This window comes from Platalea leucorodia (genome assembly GCF_965183815.1).
Source record: "Platalea leucorodia genome assembly, chromosome: 4".
NCBI classification, from domain to species: domain Eukaryota; kingdom Metazoa; phylum Chordata; class Aves; order Pelecaniformes; family Threskiornithidae; genus Platalea; species Platalea leucorodia.
The window spans coordinates 11184105-11206143 of record NC_138826.1 but is presented as its reverse complement, the minus strand read 5'-3'; the positions used below and the strand labels follow the sequence as shown (position 1 = coordinate 11206143).

At 35.7% G+C, this 22039-nt stretch overlaps 1 protein-coding gene across 2 annotated transcripts in view; it reads left to right on the top strand.

Annotated features, from left to right (window-relative positions):
• VTI1A (vesicle transport through interaction with t-SNAREs 1A) overlaps positions 1–22039 on the top strand; it is a 274146-nt gene that overhangs the window by 60533 nt on the left and 191574 nt on the right. For both annotated transcript variants that reach the window (XM_082308622.1, XM_082308623.1), the window contains exon 5: positions 7378–7462. In XM_082308622.1, the coding sequence (XP_082164748.1) occupies positions 7378–7462 (85 nt within the window). The remainder of the gene's footprint in view (positions 1–7377; positions 7463–22039) is intronic.

Genomic DNA, 22039 nt, shown 5'->3' with positions numbered 1-22039 from the left:
AATTCCCCAAGATCTAAAGAAGGTCGGTATCATTTCATATAGCCCTGGCAGAGCAGATCATTACCAGACACAAATCTGTTCGTTACATGCCGAGGGTTTATAGCAAAATAAATAGACTGTCATCATAAGTTCAGAAAATTGTGTGTTCGACCCACGATAATGTGTAAAGGGCGTTTAATAGAGTTCAGCATTTATTCGTTATCTATATGCGGACAGAGACGGCGGTAGCGTTATCAGCTTTTTAAAAAAAAATTCGGTAGTTTTCTATGTCACGTGACGTGCTTCAGACACACACACACATACGCACACACACACACACATCCCATCTCGCTCCCTCGCTCTCTGCGGCGCAGTTTTGATTTTAGTCACAGCAGAAGGCTTAGCCACAAGAGATTCCACTGGTTCAAACCAGCGTAAACCAGATTTTTTTTTTTTTGCCTACAAAGGAACAGATTACCTCTTGTATCGAATTCTGTATTGCAAAAAAAAAAAAAAAAAAATCTTTGTTTCAAAAATATGCTGATTATCATAACCTAAAATGGTGGCTGCACACAGCTTAATGCTGTTTACAGTTGAGCGGTGAGCATAATAAAAATGTTTCAAAATAGAAAAGTAAAGGTAACACATTTTCATCAAGAGCATTGTTAAATGGGGGAAAAATACATCTTTTGTTAATTTGAATGAATATCTTTCAGCCAATGTTAAAAAAAAAAAAAACAAAACGAAAACCCTCTCCCATTACTTAGCTTAGCTGCAAATCCCATGCAGAGCTTAAATTCAGCCATGCAGCACAAACAAGATAGAACATTTTTGTTTGGGACCTATTGAAAAAACAAATGTGCAGCATTTTAAAACTCCCATTGATTATACCAGGGTGGCATGCCCAAACGGGCTCTATTGCGGGAGAGTAGTTTTAAACTTTGGCCCTTTAAGTATCATAGTCAACTGAAGAATGGTGGCCTCAGAAAGAAAAGATAGCTATGTGATCAACTCCCAGATCGTCTCTTTCTAAAAAGCCTTAATGTTTGCCTTTTTGGGGAAAAAAGGGGGGGAAGATCTGGAGAAAGAGACCAATTTATGATAGGCCAAGCACTTGAATTTAAGCGCCGGTTTGGTGGACAATGCAGTTTTCTTTATACCAAATTCTAGCAAAGTTCCTTTAGCTACGTCCTGAAGAGCCGTTTCAGTTTAAGTCTGCGTGGTAGTAGCCCTCCTAATTACATCTAGTTAGAGCCTTGTTGTCCGTTTTGGTAACGGGGTTCATAGACGAGCCATATGAAACAATAGAGAATAATGGAGGTTCTTTTGTTTCCTTCATGCTGGCGGGACTTTATTAGTAGTAAACATTCTCAGCTTACACACGTGTTGAAAATTAGTATTATGAAACTGTAGGTGAAGTATCAGCATAAACTGAGATAATGATGTAGCTGTTGTAATTTCGAATTCAACTGGAATCGGTGAGAGAACTGTAATTTTTTATAAAGAGCCACTGTTACGCAGATATTTGTTGTGAGTAATTATACATTTTGTTCAAGTACAAATAATTTATCTGTCTCTCTAAGGGGAGAGCATATTACAACATAGCTTGATAATCAGACTGGGGTTTTATTTAGTTTTATAGTAAACCTGCCAGAGCAATATTATTAATGGTGTTAGATTGTGTTGATTTACAAGCATAAACTGATAAATATAAATGTATATACTATATAAGTATACACACACACACTATGTGTGTATATATACACGCACTGTGTAGTGGTCTAGGATTAAGAACCTGGAATGGGTCTTTTCTGAGGGAAATATGTTTCGTGTTGTTCCCTATTCCTTTGTCTAGTTTTAAATGTGCTATGCAATAAATCATAATTCTGTGCCATTTAACTAAGCTGCTTCATTTTTATTTTTTTTTTTTAAACTGGAAAAAACCCTTTATAGGAGGTTCGATAATAAAATTAGATAATATAGTTACATTAGAACTCAGGTATATAAAAATTGAAATACTGGGTAGATGCTATAAAGATGCAGTCATCTATTAATAAGTTAGATCTGCTAGTAAAATAAGAAATCAGTTGTCACAACTAAAATATACAGAAAACATTCTGAAAACTTGTGTATACAAAACCACTTCAGCTGTACAATCTTCGAAGAGAGGAATAGTAAACTTGTTTTTTTCTTTATAATATAGACTTCTATGAAGTCATTCCCCTTTATTTCATGATGGTGTCTTAGATGTGGTTTAAAAGAGAATTTCACACTATTCTCTTTGTTTAATGTGACAGTGTGAGAAAGTGATCTTTACTCGTTCAAAAAACTCTGCATGTAGTCTATGTTTAGGTTCTTTTAATGTGTTTGTCTGTGATTTTTAAATGCTAAACATGTAAACAGATAAATTGTCAATGTTAATTCTGTATCCTGTCACACAACTGATCTTTCTTTCCTGCCATTTCTTTCCTTTTTATCTTTTTTGTGCGTTCATGTTGCAGTTGATAAAATTACGTGAAGAGGTGAGTACTTTCTTGCTTTTTGTTGTCTAGCTTTCCCTTTAAAGCTGAGTTTCTAAATCTGAAGTAGATCTTTTTGTTCATTGTTGCAGGGAAATCTACACAAAGCAAAAATATTGATTACATTGCTTTAAAATATTCACTGTTGTGCCTCTTTTTCCCTAATAATTGTATACTTACATAGGAATCTCTAGATCAAGCCTTAGAAATTAACATTCTTTGATAGTGGAAATTTTTTTTAAAGGCAGTAGAAAAAGAAGGGGGAAAAAAACCCCTATTATTTGATCTCTGCTAGAATACCATGATCAAATCAGGTACAGTAATAATCATGTTTGCATCACAAAATCTTTGATAGGGTAAATACATTTATACACTGGTATTGAAAGTGAAAGCATTGCTTTGGTAGAAACCTGTGCTGAAACACTGTAAAAATTACACAGTATTTCACAATGTTTTGAGTTTGGTGTGAGGTATTCAAGTAGCTTGTGTGTTATATTGGATATTGTATACCCACTGAAAATACAGTACAGGTAGACCTACGCGCACATATCAATATTTATTATTTATTTGTGAGTGCTGTAGATCTGTAGGTGTAACACTAGAGATCAGTATTCCAGAACACCTTTCTTCCAGTTATAAAATGACTCATAAATATTTAGAGAGAGAAGCCTGTTTTAATGGTCAGTTCCTCAAATGTTTCAGTATATTTTCTGAAATTAATCTCCTCTGTTACTTACTACTGTAGCAAAGCAGGTATCTGAACTGCCTTTTTTTATTATTTCCCGATAGCCGCCAAAAAGAAGGTCTCAGTAAAGTCAAGATTACTTATAGGTCAGTTTTCTAAAGGGTTTCATACAGAGAGTTTGAAGCAGTGAAGTATTTGAATAAATATATTTAGAAGCACGAGTATTTTAGCATCACATATTTGTCTGGTATCTTCTTTTTGAAACCTGTGTGCTCAGACATATCAGTAATGAATACTGAGCTCTGCAGGAAAGGATTTGTAAGTTTTAGAAATGGTGATGACAAAGAATTGTAAAGTAACCAGATTAAGGACAATTACAGAGAATTCTTAAAAACAGTAAGATATTTGTGATGTAAAGATTCTTTCACTAGTTCCCTGAATATGATGTATTTTTCCTTCTTGTGGAGCTGATGTTAATATGTTAAAGCTACAGAGTAAAACAGTTAACAAAAAAATTAAACAAAATAAACATGTAACCACATAAAAGCCCTCCCACCACTCCTGATCTCCCCTCCCCAATAGTCCCAGTATTTAAACAGATGACAATATTGTTGCAAGGGTTTGTATAGCCTGATTTCTGAGATTTTTTCAGAAGAACAAGGTTCATTTGCTCATCCCTTTAACAACACCTGCACGTCTGCTCCTGTGCTTTTGTAAAAGGATGTAGTATGACCATTTTTTCTTGCAAACATAGATTATAGTTTTATAAACATGAAGATTCCTAATTTGTAAATTTACTCTGAAAATTTAATCAGATATAAAGAACAAAGCTGCTACTTAACTGCTCTTCTTTTTGAAATAGCTATGAAGGCAAATAAGAAAATTCAGGGTGTTATTGGAAAGGATTGCAACTTGGGAGCCAGACTGAACTCAGTCATACCTTTTGGAGTTTATAAATCCTCTTTGTTAGCCACCTAAAACATTTTGACATTGCTTCTGGTAATTTTCGTTTTTTGCTTTTCCTTGCTAGCCTCATAAGTTACTTTTTCCTCTCTGTATATTGTGAGAGCAGCGGCAAATAGAACTAAATAAAGGGATTTATTATTTTGTCTAGATCAAAATGGTACAGGTAGAGAGAGAAATAATTTAAAAAACAACTGTTAGCATTCTGTTCTCTGCGCTTAGGTACGCACTATGTATTGAATAGGTTGTAATTGCAATGGTGTTTTTATACCCAATGCAAAATGCACATTAAAGTTTAAATGAAGGCTAGTACAGTGACTCAGGCATAATTCTTAACTCGTCACATAGTGAAACATCAAGGCATCCCCAATTATAGTTCTCCTAAGGAGGTATGAACTGATCTTAAAAGAAATTGTAGTTTGCCATACTGTTTGTTAATAAAACCTGCGCTTCCTCTCATTACAGGGCTCTCTTCTAGCCCACTTGCCGTACACAGGCTTCCATGGAGGCTGTGCCGCTCTGTCTTTTGAGCTCCTGAGTTCTCAGTTTGAATCCAGCCCACATGGAATGACTAAATCTCTAGTGATAGCGTGCCACTTTGCAAAACTTCCTTATATAACTCCAGAGAGAAGCTGTTTCTGAAGCTGCAAGAGGCACTGAATCACCTCGCTACCCACCTCACAGCGAGCAGGGGATGCTGTGGGAGAAGGAGTTTGGGGAGGGGTGGGAAGCAGTTGAAAGCATCAGCTGCTACTGTAGGGCATTGATATCATGACCAAAGGACAGGGTGCCTCCAAACCCAAACAATGTAAATAACACCACCCTTTATAATAAAAATTAGGTTTCATTGTAGAATGGCTTGGATAGAAAGGTTCTGAAATCAAGTAAGAAACAGCTCCGAGTTAATGTCAGCACCGAGCTCACAGGGCTTTAGTATTCTAATTGCTCGCAGTAAGACTGAAATGAACTGTGGGCTTGTAATTTACTTTTTAGATTAAATGTGGCTTATATAGTATATAAAAATATACAGTTAAATGCTAATTCTGTCTGTTGGGTAGCTCTTCCACATTGTAATGTGAAATCTGATTATTTCCCCCCCTCTCCCTTAACATAGCAGGATAGTCTTTTCATTTCCAGTATACCACTACAGCGCTACGCATCTGTTCTGTAATTATAAAGCTCTACTCCTTGTGCTCACTCCCAGCTTATGTTTTTTGTTTTGTTTTGTTTTTTAAAGTATGTCCTCTCTAACTTTTAGGATTCTTACCTTCTAAACTCCTCCTTTATATCCCTCCACCCCCTTCTCTTCTACGTTTTGTTCTTGAGAGACGTCTATGAAATAGTGTTAGGTTTCTGACGTTTTTTACAAAGTTTAAAAAATTTAACACTAGTTGTTCTTTAATATCATTTAGGGGGGCAGTACTTGGAGAAAGGCACTGCAGGCTTATGCTGCTTTTTTTTTTTTTTTTTTTTCCTTCTTCTAATAGGCAATGGAGAGGAACCAGCAGATGTTATGAAAAGGTGCCTTTTAAAAAAAATTAAGCAAAATTAACACTAATTATCTAGATTGACCATGAGTACTAAGAACATGCACCACTGTTGTGATTTCAATTACAGCATCGTAACTTATGGTTTTAAATTTTATTAAGTGCTTGTGCTGATTTTTTTTTTTTTTCTTGGTGGCCTGCCCCCCATGAATGCAAAAGGCTTTTCTGCAATTTACTCTTAACCTATCCACTGTGTATTAGACAACTCTATTAATTATTATAGACTGTTATTGCAGCTTTCCTGACCTTCACGTTGGGTCCTATCTGTGCTGATCTAAATGCATTGTTTTAATGATTTCCAAAAAAAAAAAAAAAAGAGAGGGGAAAAAAAAAGAAAAAAATTCAAGGCAAGCTTTGATGTGGCTTTAGCTGCCTCGATCGTCTGGCCGCATCTCAGAGATGTGTCACCTATGCCGGGAGGGAATAGGGAAATCACGTTTTGAATGGTAATGATAACATACTAATCACTTCCTTTCTTTGAAGATAGAAGCGAGATATTCTGTCAGCATCCCTGGCTGCTAGAGCTTGGAGGCACTGGTCTAGGTGTATTAGCTTAAGTGTGCATGTCAATACAGCTTGCATCTCCCAAGATCCATAGGGGCTCATTAGAGCAAGGTAGATCGTTTCGGTAGACAGCCACTCAGATAATATGTATGGCACCTCCTTTTTTTATTATTATTAGAAAGCATTTCTTCAATTTTTAAATGACATCTGTCAACAAGGCAAAGTTCTAAGAAATATTTTTTGACAAATATCCAAAATGTTGTTTTGGGGTGAAGGGGTGCTCGGAAAGGTGTGTGTGTTTACTTTACTGGGGGGTGGGGGGGGCTTCTATTTTTTGATGGCTTGATTAGAGCTAGGCTAGGATCAAATTTCCAAAGGAAATGAGCTTACATGTTGAAATACTGGCATTTTGGATGGAGAAGAAACTAATGAAAGTAATAATTTCACTTTTTCACTATTACAGAGGCCCCAAGTGAAAATGTATTAGAAGACGCATTTTTACTAGAGTTTATTGTTATCTCATAAATGGGCAAATGACTTCTGGGAAAAATATCTTATACCTGCGTGTGTGTATATTATTTATATATTCATATATATATTTAGGCATAAGAGATGTAAATCGAGAAACCAGTGTTTTGTTTCTACATCTTTTTACATCAAACAGTCTGAAGAATATTCATGCTGTTCAGTATTCTGTATGAATAGCTTGTTGTTTTTATCACCTCACTTGAGTAGTACACGTAAAGGAAATATATCCGCTGCTGAAAATTAAGTTCATGTTAAAAACTACCACTTGCATTTAAAGTGATGGTTTCATCAAACTGTAGTTGAATAGAAATCATGGGTGCTTGCATACATGTGTCACACGGAAATCTATTTTGGAAATGCTCTTCAGACAGGTTTTCCGTATAATAGTCGCATTCTGTTTTGTGAGTTCGTGTAATAAGAGTGAAGCACGTATTCCATGTTTCAAAACAAAAATGATTGGTACACATAATTATGATTGATCATAGAACCTGCCCCTTCCAGTGGTCCTTGTAACAGGCTCTTCCATAAAATATATGTGGATATTTTTATGTTTTGGAATATGAAAGCACAATTAAAAAGGGGGGGAGAACGTTGTAGACTGCCACCTGATTTTTTTTTTTTTTTTTTCTCTCTCTCCCCTTTTCTTTTTCAGAGGGCACATCTGCTCGATAACACAGAGAGGCTGGAAAGGTCATCTCGGAGACTAGAGGCTGGATACCAAATAGCAGTGGAAACCGGTAAGAATTCTGAGAGTGAGCAAATTGTCTTGCTTATGCACAGCAGTCTTCACAACACATGACATTTCAGGGAAACTTCAAAGGCGAAACAGAGACAGCAGCCCGAGATGTGGTTTACATATTGGGGAGACAATTGGGAGCTTATTTGCGCTTATCTTTTTTCAAGTTAAAAGGCATGACATCTACTGAAAACAGTTCCTGAGGTTTAAAAGTATACATCTGAAAAGAGATGGAATACTTTGTCTAAATTCTACATTTGTCTTAATATGCAGTTACATGTTGTCAGTTTACCCACCCGCAATGATTGCTAGCACACACTGCAGACTCCAGTTGTTTTTGTCTTTTACTTTTATTCATACATGTAAAAAATATCATTTTAATACATTTATAAGATATTAACTACAGATGATATATAACAAGGTTATCAGCTCAATTTTCTTGCGATCAGTTCTGTGACTGATTATGCAGCCCTTTCTGTGCAATGAAAGAAGTAAACAAACCATACCCCAAAATATACAGATGGCATAAAATTAAAGGAGAAGGCTAAATTGAGGCTCAATTATTGAATTAGTGGGTTTTTTATTGGCTACAACTTTTCAGTTGGTATTTTCAAAATGTTTTTACTAAGTTTTAGCAATTTATAGTGGATTTTTTTAAAACCAGCAATAGTTAAGTCTCCAGAGTCTAATCCCCTTAAACGCAGCTTGTGCAAAGTTACTGGAAGTTTCAGAAAATGTATGTTTGAGCAGTGAAGTAATTTTCTGGCAGAGGGTCCCAATTAATTGATATATTCCAATATCTTTTTAGAATTCAAGCCTTATTTAAGAGGTAAATTAAGTTGAACCCTGGTAGAGTTAAATATGACTGTGTTAAATGAATGGTATTACTAAAGTGCCTACATTTTAATTATTCTGGGCTTAGTGCTGTTCACAATAATGCAATGGATGTATGGAATATACAGTGTAGATTTTGGAGGGGATGAGGAGAATTCATTCTCTTATGCCAGAGGATGACACGTTAGTAGAGATGGACGTATGATAGCAATGAAGTTTGGTTTCCTGCAGATTTTCAGGTCTGTTCTATCAATGGTCATAACTTTTTTTTTTTTTTGAAGGACTATTTTAAACTGGTCAAAACCAGTTCCTGATCTGCTTTAGTTGAGGCTGGATCTTTTACAAAGAAACAGTATATAAAAATTCAGACTGATCCTTTTGGGGAAGAGATATCTTGCATCCTCTTTTATTCCATGTGGAATTTCTTTTATAGAGATGATGATCATGTTAACTTCCACTGCATATCTCCATGGCGATCTCTGAGAAATATGGTTGGAGTGCAAATTATATTTATACGGAAAGAGTGTCTTTCAGTATCAAAACCAGGTGAAACTACATTCAGTTCCATAGAGTCACACTAATTTACCCCATCTTTGTGTCCGCCTTTACTTTTCATCTTGAGCAGTGAGAGAGTTCTTGTTCCCTAAACTATGTGCAGACTAGTAGTGTAGTGATATTATATTACATATTAATATTAAATAATTTGGAGATGATGACTTTAGAAATACTAACTTCATTGTAATGTAGATTTTTGCAGAAGATTTTTATGGAAACAGATTAGTTATATTTAGTTCCTGGTATGGATCATGATGATTCTAGGTATGAGTGAATTTAGATTAATTCAGTGCAATGAAAGAACTTGCTTTTGGAGTGACTGTATGATCATTCTGTGTTGAGGTGTCATAATAAAATAAAATATTCCATTTTGGAGTTCCAATTCATCGTTGAGTTGACTTCTCAGACCCTGTCTTGCCTTAATCATTACTTTTGTTGCATAAAGATCTTCTCTACACAGCACTGCTGAGGCCACATCTGGAGTGCTGTTTCCAGGTCTGGGCACCCCAGTACGAGACAGACGTTGACTTACTGGAGTGAGTCTAGCAAAGGGCCATGAAGAGAATTAAGGAACTGGAGCATCTTTCATGTGAGGAGAGGCTGAGAAAGCTGACACTGTTCAACCTGGAGAAGAGAAGGCTCAGGGGGAGCTTATCAATGTGTATAAATAGCTGATGGGATGGAATGACGAAGAGGGAGCCAGACTCTTCTCAGTAATGCTCAGTGACAGGACAAGAGGCAACGGGCACAAATTAAAACCTGTGAAATTCCACCAGAACACAAGAATTTCTTACTGTGGGAATGGTCAAACACTGAAATAGGTAGCCCAAAGTGATTGTGGAGTCTCTGTCTGTGAAGATATTAAAAATCCAGGTGGGCACAGTCCTGGCTCTAGGTGACCCTGCTCGAACAAGGTGTCGGACGAGATGATCTCAAGAGGTCCCTTCCCACCTCAGTCATTCTGTGATTCTGTGAGGAGGAGGAGGAGGTGACAACAATTAAGTATCTATTCTACTTTATTTATGTGGTGTCTTTTCACAATTATAGATATGTATGTTGCTTATTGTAATGAAGCTGGATGATTTTCACCTCTGGAATAAGTCACATTTGGGTCTGTCTTATTACCTTAATCAGCAAAAATACATATACTATTTTAACCTGCCCCTGTGATCATCTAAGGATTAATCTGACATCACATAACCAATTTAATGCAATTTCACATTACTATTCCTGAAATTTACCATGATAAATTGGAAGCTTTTTTCCTGTTTGCATCTCTAAATTGATAAGCCCTTTCATCTTATGTACAGTTGTTCATACAAGCTGAGATCTGTTGGAAGGTCTGACTTCCTTCTTTGAGCGGTGCCATTGATTCAGTGGTGTCTGAACAGGATGCCACTTATGTCACCATCTCTAAGACACAATCCAACACTGACTGTTAGGGTTTCATGGTTTGTTGTCTATCATTTGTTGATACTGAGGATGCTTCAGTCTATGCAGAAACCTCCTGACAGACTAAGCAAAGCCTTTAGTATCTAGTAACCAGTTCCGTAGTACTCAAGGCCTACTGTGAAGAGAACAACGTTATTCTAAATATTCACAGGGCATGTTGCAAATTTAACAGGCATTTGAGTAGCTGATTTGGTAGACCAGTAAGTTCATCAGAGCATTTGTGTTTTAATCGCCTGAGTTATATGGCACAAACACACATGAGGGAAATGTCTCAGGTCATACAGGGAAACCACCAGCTGTTTGAATCTTGAAGGTCTCCATTGTTTGTACCAAGTAGGGGAAGTTTTCATAACAGCTGATAACACCGTGAAGTGCACTCATCTGCTCTTTTTTAATCCAAAAATTGTTTTAAAAAATATTTCTTGTTGTTATTTTTCTGTTTTTATGTTATCATCTGCTTTTCTGGTAAGGAACAGACAAGCAAGTTTACAGCCTGGTTAGCAGGCATTTCCAACACCACTCATGACACTAGAGCTCAGTATTAGTTTCAGATCATTTAATCTGACCATATAGCCTCAGAATATGAGAGAGACTTTAAAAATGCGTGAAAATTGCTGGCTTCAGTTGAAAGGAGAGTCCGTTGAATTAATTCTGATTAGTCACAAAATTCTTACCATTTTGGAGGGGGAGATTGCCTAATTCCATTCCCCGTGGTCGGATTTCCACATCATCAAATTGAATTCTAGAACTTCCTTATTTTGCCTGCAGAGCGTAGCATAGTAAGGTATGCCCTTCTTTGTCAAGTCTTAGATATGTTTGCTCAGACAGGAGTATTTTGAATGAGGAACAGTTCAAAATGCTTCATTCATCTTCAGAGATAAAATTGGCATGCAAATGTAAAACACTGTCAAGGAGAAGAGCAGCAAACCTTGTTGTAGAGGACAATTGTAATCTGCAGTTGAATTGCTTTCGGTAAGTTCTTCTGAACTGCCTGATACTTTCTAGGGAAAAAAAATCCTGGTGTTTGTATAATATAGGCTTCACCTTGTTTCATGACAATGTAAGACAGAGATCCAACCGTTGAATGCTGTCCAGGCTTTCATGGTAAAACTACATTGCAGGTTTTTTTTGGTTTGTTTTTTTGTTTTGTTTTGGTTTGGGTTTTTTTGGTTTTTTTTGTTTTTTTTATTCATGAACCTTAGATATTTCTATAGCTTTCAGTACATGTAATTTGAGAACAAGTGTTGAGCTTGCCCCTATGAGTGATGATTATTGGATATTATGCTGTGGCTCCGAATGTCTCTGAAATATCTGTGCTACTGGAAGTGTTTGTAGTTTGTGGGTAATAGATATATTCTTTTCACCAAATCTTAAAATTTTGTGTTGGCTTCTGTTTTTATATCCCTTTTGTAATATGTAAACGTAGTGTTTTAAAGAAAAGAAATCAAAGGAAGAAAAACTCTCTTGTTCCATTTACAGAAAATCCTTCTGAATCTCGACTTTAGGTTGCTTAAAATGTTTTTTCCAATCCTCTTTACTCTTTGGGAATCCCAGGAATATGTAATTCTGAGACAGTTAAAGGAGAAATATCTCTGAGCAAGAGACACAACAGCTTATTTCCCACCTTTGTGTGACATGAATAATTCTCAGTACTCAGGGATCCAAGCAAATTTCAGTGTCTTTCACCTGTTGTAATGAACTGCAGTCAAACCTCCCTTTCTGGACTGAGCCATAAATATAGAATGTAACGTAGTGGTAGCCTAGCTGACAGGCAGATGGTCAGACCCACCTCAAAGTATTGGCAGCTTTCTAGGTGGAAAGCAAATGAGAATCTCATTAGACGAAGAGGTGTGCTTACTTCTCTATAAAATAATAGTATTATTGTCTTATCTGGATGCAAAGTTGAGTGAAAGTACAATGAACAGATGAGTGAAAGTGTGTTAAGAAATGTTTATAGAGGGGTCCTGAAGGCAGGAGTCTTCAAGTTCAATTACTTTAGCAGGAATAAGGAACTCTTTTAAAACAACTCCAGTAGGTGTCTTGCCAGATGTGAGTAATGGAATTTGAGGTACTAACACATTGTCCACAGCAGCATGCCACAAATTTGGATTCCCGACTCCTTTACTGACAGAACAACCTGAACCCCAAGCACCTGCCCTGAAGGACCTTCTCCCTCCATATTCCATGGGGTGGTTGTGCTGTTCGGGTGTCATAAATGAGATGCAAACCAGAGCTGACATAAAATATGTGGAAAATATAAAAATTAAAATAAGTATATCCTCTAAACAAATTCTATTCCATTATGGTTGCAAGAGCTGGAGGTTGGCTTTTCAGGTAGACAATATAGTAAGCATTGCTATGATCAAACTAAAAAGTGTTTGCTCAGCTTAGAAAAAATTTAAATGGCTCTAACATCCAATGTTAAATTAACAAAATAACAAACCCTAATATGCATACATGTAGGGCTGCATTAGACTAGTGGAAAGGGTGTTGCTTCTTTTGTGTTGTAATTTTGTATACTTACTAATTTGCTTGCATTAGTTAATATCACTTGGACCTTCACACCCCTGTTCTGTCTTCAGGTGCATGCATATTCCAATTACATTTGAGTTCCAAATACCTCAAAGTATGGAAATGGAAACCAAGTTTTGAAAATCAGGACCTTGCTTCTAGTGCCCCTTGCTTTAAATAAAAAAAAAAAAAAGTCTGTTCCTGTCCCAGATATTTACACTTAATATCCACCTATTTCATCTCTAATGAATTATTCATACATGTATATGTGAATACTGTATGTAAAACCTTTCATTAGAGAAAGAGGGCTTCTGAGTTCTGGAGCATATACCAATATCTCCTCCTCAGGTGTTTCTTTGATATGCCAGAACATCTTTCTACTGAAATCGTAATCCAAAGTTTCCACAGTGAAATGAGTTTTTATGCAGTTTCCAGTCACCATCAGAGAGAGCTTTTTCATGATCCCTGTTTCTTCTGCTAGCAACAGTATTTCATGTTTCATATATAATTTTTTTTCTTTGCTGGCTGATTTCTATTAAAATCTGTTTATTGTTTCAGCAATTCATTTTGAAGTGGCATATTGCATTCCTACATCTCTAAGCCCTCTGCCCTTCTTCGTAGTCTGGGCTTTAAAGTGGGGAGAAGGAAGAAATAGGGAGAGGTTTTTGTTTCTGAGGATGTCAGGCCTCGGGAGTATCCCAGCTGCACGGTCATGGGGGGAAAACACGTTCGGGTAGTGCTGCTGCCTTGTGACAAACAGTCAGAAGCAGCATCGAGAGGGCATGGAGAGACAAAACTGCTCAGTTTTCATTCCTTAGTGTTTTACAGTGCAATTGTTGATACCAGCAAAGTGCTTTTTACGCCTTCAGTTTGAATATTGCTTGCTGGTTCATTGCTTGTCCGGTCGCTTGAGCTGCTCCCTCTGGCTTCGCATCTGCCACCTCCTCCTTCCTGGCCCTCCCGTCCTCCTTTCTTCTCTCTCACCAGCCTTCCCAGCTCTGACCTTCCTATTTCTAGCACCAGATTTCTCTTTAATACTTTGTCTCTATCAGGATATTTATTCAAATTCTGGCACCATCCCTATTTTTCTTAGCTCTGTGTTTCCTCTTAAAGATTTGACTCAACAGCAGTGTGGGCCCTGCATGTTTGTGGTCATGCAAAGTTTACCCGGTAACCCACCTAACCTTGTCTAGTAGTGTTCAAAGCCTGTTCCCTCTGCATTTGTCTGTGTTGTCTCAAATGCAGGATATAGATTTTTTGTGTATATTCATGTATTTGCAAATACATAAAGTGCTTACCAGGAAGTAAGGAAATGATGAATTTTCATTATTTAAGTACTGGCCTTTAACTGCTTCAGAGTACTAAAAAAAGTACTTTTCCAACTACTTTTTTTGAAGAGACGAGAAAAACCTATTTTGTAGAGTTTTTCCACAGTCTCTGCAGTATTGTAAGACCATTTCTGTTAAAAGCTTATCTTTTGGGTACTCAGCACCTTTCAACTGGAATTCCAATAAAATGAATGCTTATCTTTCCTTTCACCTCAGTAGGTTTGGGATTATGCCATTAATGCAGCAAATAAGGACTGTCAAATCTGTTCAGTAGTACAGATTTGCTAAGATGTAGTAGGAAAAATAGTGTTCCAAATTTGGCCATTTTGTCGCCTGTTTTAGGAGAAGTCCCAGGTTATTTTAATGTTCACTGATGTGCAGGAATTCGTTATTGTGCCACAGGACAACTCAACTTCAGTCTTGTTAGGAACTGGCATCCAGTTGAAATAAGTTTGTTTGAGACTGATTTTTGGATGAGCAAAACATTGCGATAACTTCTTAAATATACTGTATTATATATAGTGAAACAATATTCAGATTGTGGATTTTTATTCCATGCTAGAATGATGGGAACATTTTGTTTCAATATCAGAAACTTAAGTACTTCCCATGTGCATTCTGGACAAATAATCAGGTAGGCCGAAATCTGTATATATTTTCACAAATACCTTGCACTTGTCACAAAATACCTGCGAATAATATTAATATCTGAATTATGAACTGAACTCAGAAGATAACTTTTAAAACATTATTTTACAAGCACTGTATTGCACCACCTCTACTGTGTAGACTGTTCTACAGGAAATAACCTCTTGCTCGTTATCACTGAATCACTGGAATCACTGAAAACAGTGTTTCAATGTAATCATCTTTGGTGCTGGCCCTCTTTCTCTAATGTATAATATATTTATTGATGAAGGTATTCATTGTAGTTTATTCCTAAGTCCATAGCAAAGCTTTTGAAGACTTGTGTCGTAATAAAAACATGAAGGTTTCAAGTTGATCTATGTGGTTATATTTTTTGGTCTGAAGTTACACTACCTACTTCTTTATATAAAAGTAAAATGATAAATAAATAGTAGCTTTTGTTTCTAGCAGTCTGAGTAAACTCTACAAACTACCTTGGTTTGGCAAGGAAATAATGCAAAAAGCCACCAGTTTGTCTTTCCTCCATATATATATACACACACACACATATTCTCTTTCCTCATTTGCACAACACTGTCAGCCATCATGCTTAGGAGGTGTCACTGAGAGATGTCAGAATTGTATCTAACATACTCTGGTTGTCTTTCTAAAGTCCAGACAACCCATTGTGATAGGTGGACAAAGAACGTGAATTCATGCCTTTAGCAAGGAGACGTTCAACTTGTGTTGGCCAGAGAAACGCTCTCGATCAGGTTTCATATTCTCCTTGAGAAAAATAAGTTCTAGAGAACTTGTCCAAAAAGTTTCGGATAGTTGGGAACTGCTGGTTAGTCTTTAATGGGTAGAATTCAAACCCTGATATATTGTCCCTAGACACTCTTCCCTTTTCCCTATGATTTCTTCTCTTCCTCCCATTGTATGCCACAACCACTTCTTTTAAACTTTCACCAAGTGAAATGAATTGATTCTAAGTCATACTGGCTTGGCAATGACAGTCAGTCTGTTACAACCTTTAAAAGAGCACAGCTGAATAGAATTGCAAGTCTACCTTTTGACCTTCAAATATATTAATGCCCTGCTAATTTAATGGCTTCATTTGGTGATTTCATTGTCCATAGAACATAAACTGTATATTTCATAAAAAATCAGACTTTGGTGAGTTATTATTTTGGGTGCCTAAGTAAACAACATGATTTTCAATATTTTTTAACAGATTTTTTTCACTACATGGGCACGGCTGAGTTTGCACAGCATGAGGTCTTGTTGGGCAAAGACTCTTTGTATACAACTTACATCAAGAAGAAAAGTTGATGAGCTTAGACTTGACAAAATAAAATACACCCTAGGTTTTTTTTTATATTTCTTGTTTGAAGCCTCGTACCGCTACTTCCTGTCAGGCTAACAGTGTTTTCCTCCAATTGCGCTAAAGAACAAAGTTTAACATTAAAAAATTTATTTGTATTGAACATACTTTTCTAGGTAAAGTCAATATCAAAAGGGTTTTCGTGGTAGATCATCTTTCAAGTGCAGTATTTTGCCCTTTTACAACTTAGGACTGAAGAGTTATAGTTACACAAGCACCTTTTTTTCCTGGTAGAAGTACACAGGGAGAAAAGCTCAAACTTCTGTCCTGAAGTGAGGCATAGAAGCAGATGAGTGAAAAGCGTTGTTCTCACCCTGGTGTGGACTGATTGAAGAGCAGCTTATCTAGATGTTATTTCTTCATCTAGTTTCAGTGATATCATAGTATTTTATGCTAATGATTTTACTACGCTGCTTATAAAATATGTTTTCTCCTGTAATTTCTGGCATTTATAGTCCAAAAAATTATTACTGAACTTTATGGAAACTTAGTTCAGTTGCAGTTGAAATGTCTGCTTGTGTCTCAGGTGAGGACATAGCCTCTGATTTTTGCAAGTAATACTGGCCATCCAAGTCTCTATTTTTGAATCAAAACTTTTGTTGTTTTTCAGTTAGATTTTGTTTGTACTGTCTCGCTTTTGAACAACGAGGCTTATCTCGGCCTAATAGCTCATAATATGAATTTTACTTGATTACTAAGTAGATGTATACATCGCAAAATTGAAATTAATGCCATTCTTACAGAAAGAGTCAGGAGTTGAATGTAGGAAGCTCTTTACTGTTTAGCTTGATTTTATGTCAGAGTGAGTTCAACTGCTGATCTGCAGTGCCAGTCTTCTTTCTGAACTAGCACAATAATTTTCTTTGAGTTGTTAGAGCCTTGTTTTGAGACACTACTGCTAGTTATTTGCTACCAGCTGTTGTGAGGAACTGTAGACCCACAAAATTGCTGTTCGTGGCTTTGTAAACTGCAATTTCACAATTTTATATCAGTCTGTTGTAGGCCACTTACACACATCTGTCCATTCTTGTTTCTCTACATCTTTCCTTGACTCAAGAGTGCATTTTTGTTTTCTTCGTAGTAACTTATGTAGTTCAATGGAGGGTTGTTCTACAGATTCTGTGATTTTGTGTTCCTTCCATATTTTGTTGACTCTTCCCTCACTATTAATTTCCAGCATCAGCTCTGTATCACCTTGTGGTTGTTTTTCTGCCATTTGCTAATATTTACCTTATATTACTTCACTAGCTCAGAAAATGTAAATGTAAAATTTTATATAAAATTTTATACTCTTGGCCTAATCATCACATTTGTAATAAATGCTCATGGTTGTAAACATGCCCAGTTATTGGCAGAGCATACATATTTACCTCTTTAATTGCAGGTGTGTGTGTGCACAGTTCATGTGCCTGCTGGGGAAGAGAGGTTGTCTGTTTTGCTCAGTACATTTCCAAAAAAGTTTGCAAGATAAGAACATGTTTCCACGAGCGTGTACTAAGGTCAAGCTCAGTGCAATGACGTCTGAATCTAGGTATCATGAGTAGCTAATTGTTGTGGTTTGCATTTTTATGAAATAAATCACACAATTTACATTATGTACCTTGCAAAGATAAACATTGGTACAAAGGTAATCTCTTAGATCTACTTGGCTGGTCTCTACTATGATGAACTTTTCCATATGTTATGGTCTCTGTGACTCTATAAATGTGAAGATTATGGAGAGTGTTCAGATATTTGAGGTTTTGATTCTTGTTTAGCTCTCTTGAAGGATCTAGACAGACAACGTGCAAAACAGATGAAGAGAATGGTTCAGTCTTTGCTTTTTTTATTATTCACATAGATGCAATAATTCGTTGTTTTTATTAGATATGTCCTGAAAATATTAATCTGATTTTTATAATTGAGTGTTGTAAGATTTCCATGCGTTGAATGTCTTGGCACTTGACTGCTACAACAATTGGTTGGAATGCCATATTGAGAAATTTTATGCAAATGACTGACTATATTTGCTTTACTCTGTGTCTAAGTACTTTTGCTGTTTTAGTGCCATATTTTTCAGTAGTCAAATATCAAGTAGAGAAGCATGAAGAATGAAATGTAGATAGCACATACATTTTTTTTTTTTTTCATTTTAATTTTTAAAGATTAACTGCTTTCAATTTTATGGTGAGGATGTTTTTAAATTCAGTCTAGAAACTATGATATTTTCTTAAATGAGTTTAAAATGGTGAGTCAGAGTCTTGCTCAAATGTTAATGAGTCAAATGGAGGGTTTTTTATTGTGTGCATCATAAAGTATTCTACAAAACAAAAATTCTAGCATCAGTATAAGCTTTATAAATATGTCATGTACTAGATTAAGTATTTATAATAAATGTTAATTTTAACACTGTCCCTAATTTTTGTCATTCCAGTTTATTGTGCTGAAAAGTTGTTGTCTTAATTATTTTAGATTTTAAATAACCCAGCAGATGCAGAAAAAAATTTTACTTTCTTGGACTGATTCATGGTGAGTTAAGAAGTAAAGTAATTGTTATAACATGAGCAAGTCCCCTCTACTGTTTTAAGTTCATATAAAAGTGAGAGAGGATGAAACTTAATTCAGTTAAAAAAATATTCAGGATTCAGGATCAGATATAATAAATTATGGAGCTGCAGTGAGAATTTGTTGTCTTTTTCTGAATTAATTAAGCGGGTAAAGTACCTAAATCGGATGGAAGAAAACAATACTTGATTATAGACCTGCTTTACCATTTTCTGAAGTAATTGCAGGCACTTAACTCCATCTTTGGAGAAAACACTTATAAATACTTCTAAAAATTTGGCCTACAGAAATAGAAATGACACTAAATTTGTGGAATAAATTAATCATTTGTAAATGTAAAATATGCTTGGATAAACTTTACTGTTTTCCCCATGTTGATGACATTTTTTGAGTTGTTTTATTCAGCTACTAAAACAACAAAATAATGTTTTTAACCTCCTTTTTCCAAGAAAACTGCTTCAAATACAAAATAAATTAAAAAAAAAAATCACATAACAAATAAGAATAATATTCTGTAAGCTAAACAGCCCTTAAAGGAAAATATGGAGGTATGGCATATTCTCCTGACTACCCAGAAAGGACAAAATTGAGTTTGAAAGGTTTTCCTTTGGTGGAAATTGCCCTGTTTTAATGGCTATGCAAACAGAGTGAGTGTTCCATTAAATACTCAGTTGACTGCAGTTATTTAATTGCAGGTTTTTACTTCTAAATTAAATCAAATGTGTATTTCTATATGTTTGTAAAGAGCAATGCTTACTATTTTACTTCATTTTCTTCTTAGTTACATAGATAGTTATTTGCATAATCATATTTCTTTAAAGATTTTAAAAATTTAGACCATTCCTAACAAACAAGACCTTTTATTCATCTGTAATGCTCCGCATAACACACTTGCACCATTATATACACATTTTGTCTGGGAACTACTATGTTTTGGTAGCAAATGGATGTTTGAATATTTGCCTTGTAAATTTATGAAATTTGAAGCAAAATTTTGATACGGGCAGGTTAAAATATTTGGTTAACACTGGAAATAGCTTTATATTATGTCCTTTTGTGTTGAATCTTTGCTTACTCAAATATTCAAAGAAAGGTACTGTTGCCAAAAACCAGATGACCTGTGTTTTCACTCCTATGGACAGTACAGGTCTGGAGTCTGAGTATTAATAGTTTTAGTTCTGTACAATTTGTGGACTATCAGTCTTTCTGTTACAGCTTATTCATAACATTTTCTGCTTTGCATAACGATGATCGTAAACAGTTCTTAAATTGTGAAGTTCTGCAAGTGTGCTAAATATTATTAGTTTTATAGTATCCTTGTTAGCCATTTCAAATGCTTGCTAGTAATGTGCACACTGTGCCTTGTTTGTGCCATAAGTTTCATAGTTTCTCTTCACACAAATACAATTCTTTGGAGATCTAATATGTAACTTCCATATTTTGAGATGTTACATTATTGACCATTTGTTATAATGGAGTATCTCACTGCAAAAATACCTGTATGGGCTTGGCATTTTGTGAAATTTATTTCCTTCCCAGCCACTTTCCAAGAGTACGCTCAGAGCTTCATTGATATTTGTCAGTGTAAATTATCAGGAGACTAATTGCTCACTTCAGGTTTTTCTTTAGATGTGTCAATGCTTGAATAACAAACTACAAATCAGAAGAAAACTTCACATGATTTTACAAGGGCCTGATCCAGAGTTGATTGAAGGCAGTAGGAATGTTTCTCTTGATTTTGCTGAAGATCACATTGGAAAGAATGAGGCATAAGAAAAATCAGAAAGTCAGCTGTTATTTGGCTCCCTCTTTTCCTATGAGCTTTATTTTAATTTGGTAAAATATGTTAATGTCCACTTGATATTGGGTAGCCTCTAAAGTGGATTCATTTTTGCTGTTGGGAAATAACACCATGAATAGCCATTCTGTACTTGGGAGACATTAAGTTCAGAACTGAAGATATAGTACATGAAGCCGGTACTTCTAGATTAATACGGGGTTTTGAGTGTTTGAAAACTGTTCGAAAATGATCCAAGTAGACTCTATTCCTAACTTTTAATGTTTTTGGTTTTTTGTATCATGTCAAATACAGCTCTTTCTTATCTCCAAAGATTAAATTCGCCCATTTTGCCTATGTAATATTTATATATGGACAGGAAATAGAAGTCAGTATCCAGATTTGTTGACCCCTGAGATATAATATTGATCTCAGTGAGTATTAACTTCTCAGATCGATAAATGCTGTTATTGACCTCAAAGAAAAATCAATAGCAGCTTGTTAATTTGCAAACTATGACTGCAAGAAAACGGTACACATTTTGTTCTTCATTATCACCTATTTATATCTATATTTTAACGCCTTCAGTATTTCCACCTAGAGATCATCATGTCAAAACATTTCAATCCCAGCTGTTAGAAGGTTGGGGAGACAGGCATTACACATTATGGAATAATTGATGAGCAGTACATGTTATTTCCTATATCTCATGAAAATAATACCCTGAACAGTTGTATATCACCTGTGTTGTTTTCCTTTTTTGGGTAGTCCAGTTTATTTCCCTTCATTTTCTCTGGTGCACTTCATCAAAACATTGCATAAAAGTACTATATTTTAGCTGCCAAAAGAACATTTCTACATGAATAATAAGGGGGATGAAAGACTGACTACTGGAAACGAGGAGACTGAAAGTGATCACTATAAAAATCATAATTAATATACAGTAGATTTTTCCTATTTGCATAATGATGACAGGTTTGTAGGCAAGAATCTGCTCTGCAGCAGGCTGAAATATAACTATGTGACTATATAACAAAGAAGAAAGTTTTAAATGACAAAGTATTGGTGGAGAGGTGTTGTTTTGTATCATAGCAGGTTTTGTATATAAACACTGAAATGTCAGGTTTTACATAGTTTGAAATGCCTAAAAAATGCCTATTGCTGAAATTCAAATGTCATAACAGTTCTTCTGCATATATATCACTTTGATATTTAAACTTAAAAACCTCATAAATGATTTAATGTTACTTTGGCCTTGTTATGATCTGACTGCCAAAAAAGGCAGAGGCTGATTTTTATCTGGTCTGGAGAGTAGTGTTTTCATTCACAGAAGACAAAGCACAAGTCTGTCAGCCTTTTACAGTCATTAATTCTGTCTGATATGTCTGCAGTGATCTTGGCAAACTGATTGCTATGTTTAGAAAACTTTTCCTGCATTAGATGACAGCGTGAGAGGTATTCAAATGCAAAAATAAGGCAATAGTTTAATTTTTACAATAACTGAAGTGGCTGCAGGTTTTTTTTCCGATTTGCTGGCTATATGGTTTTGCCCTGTAATATCATGAG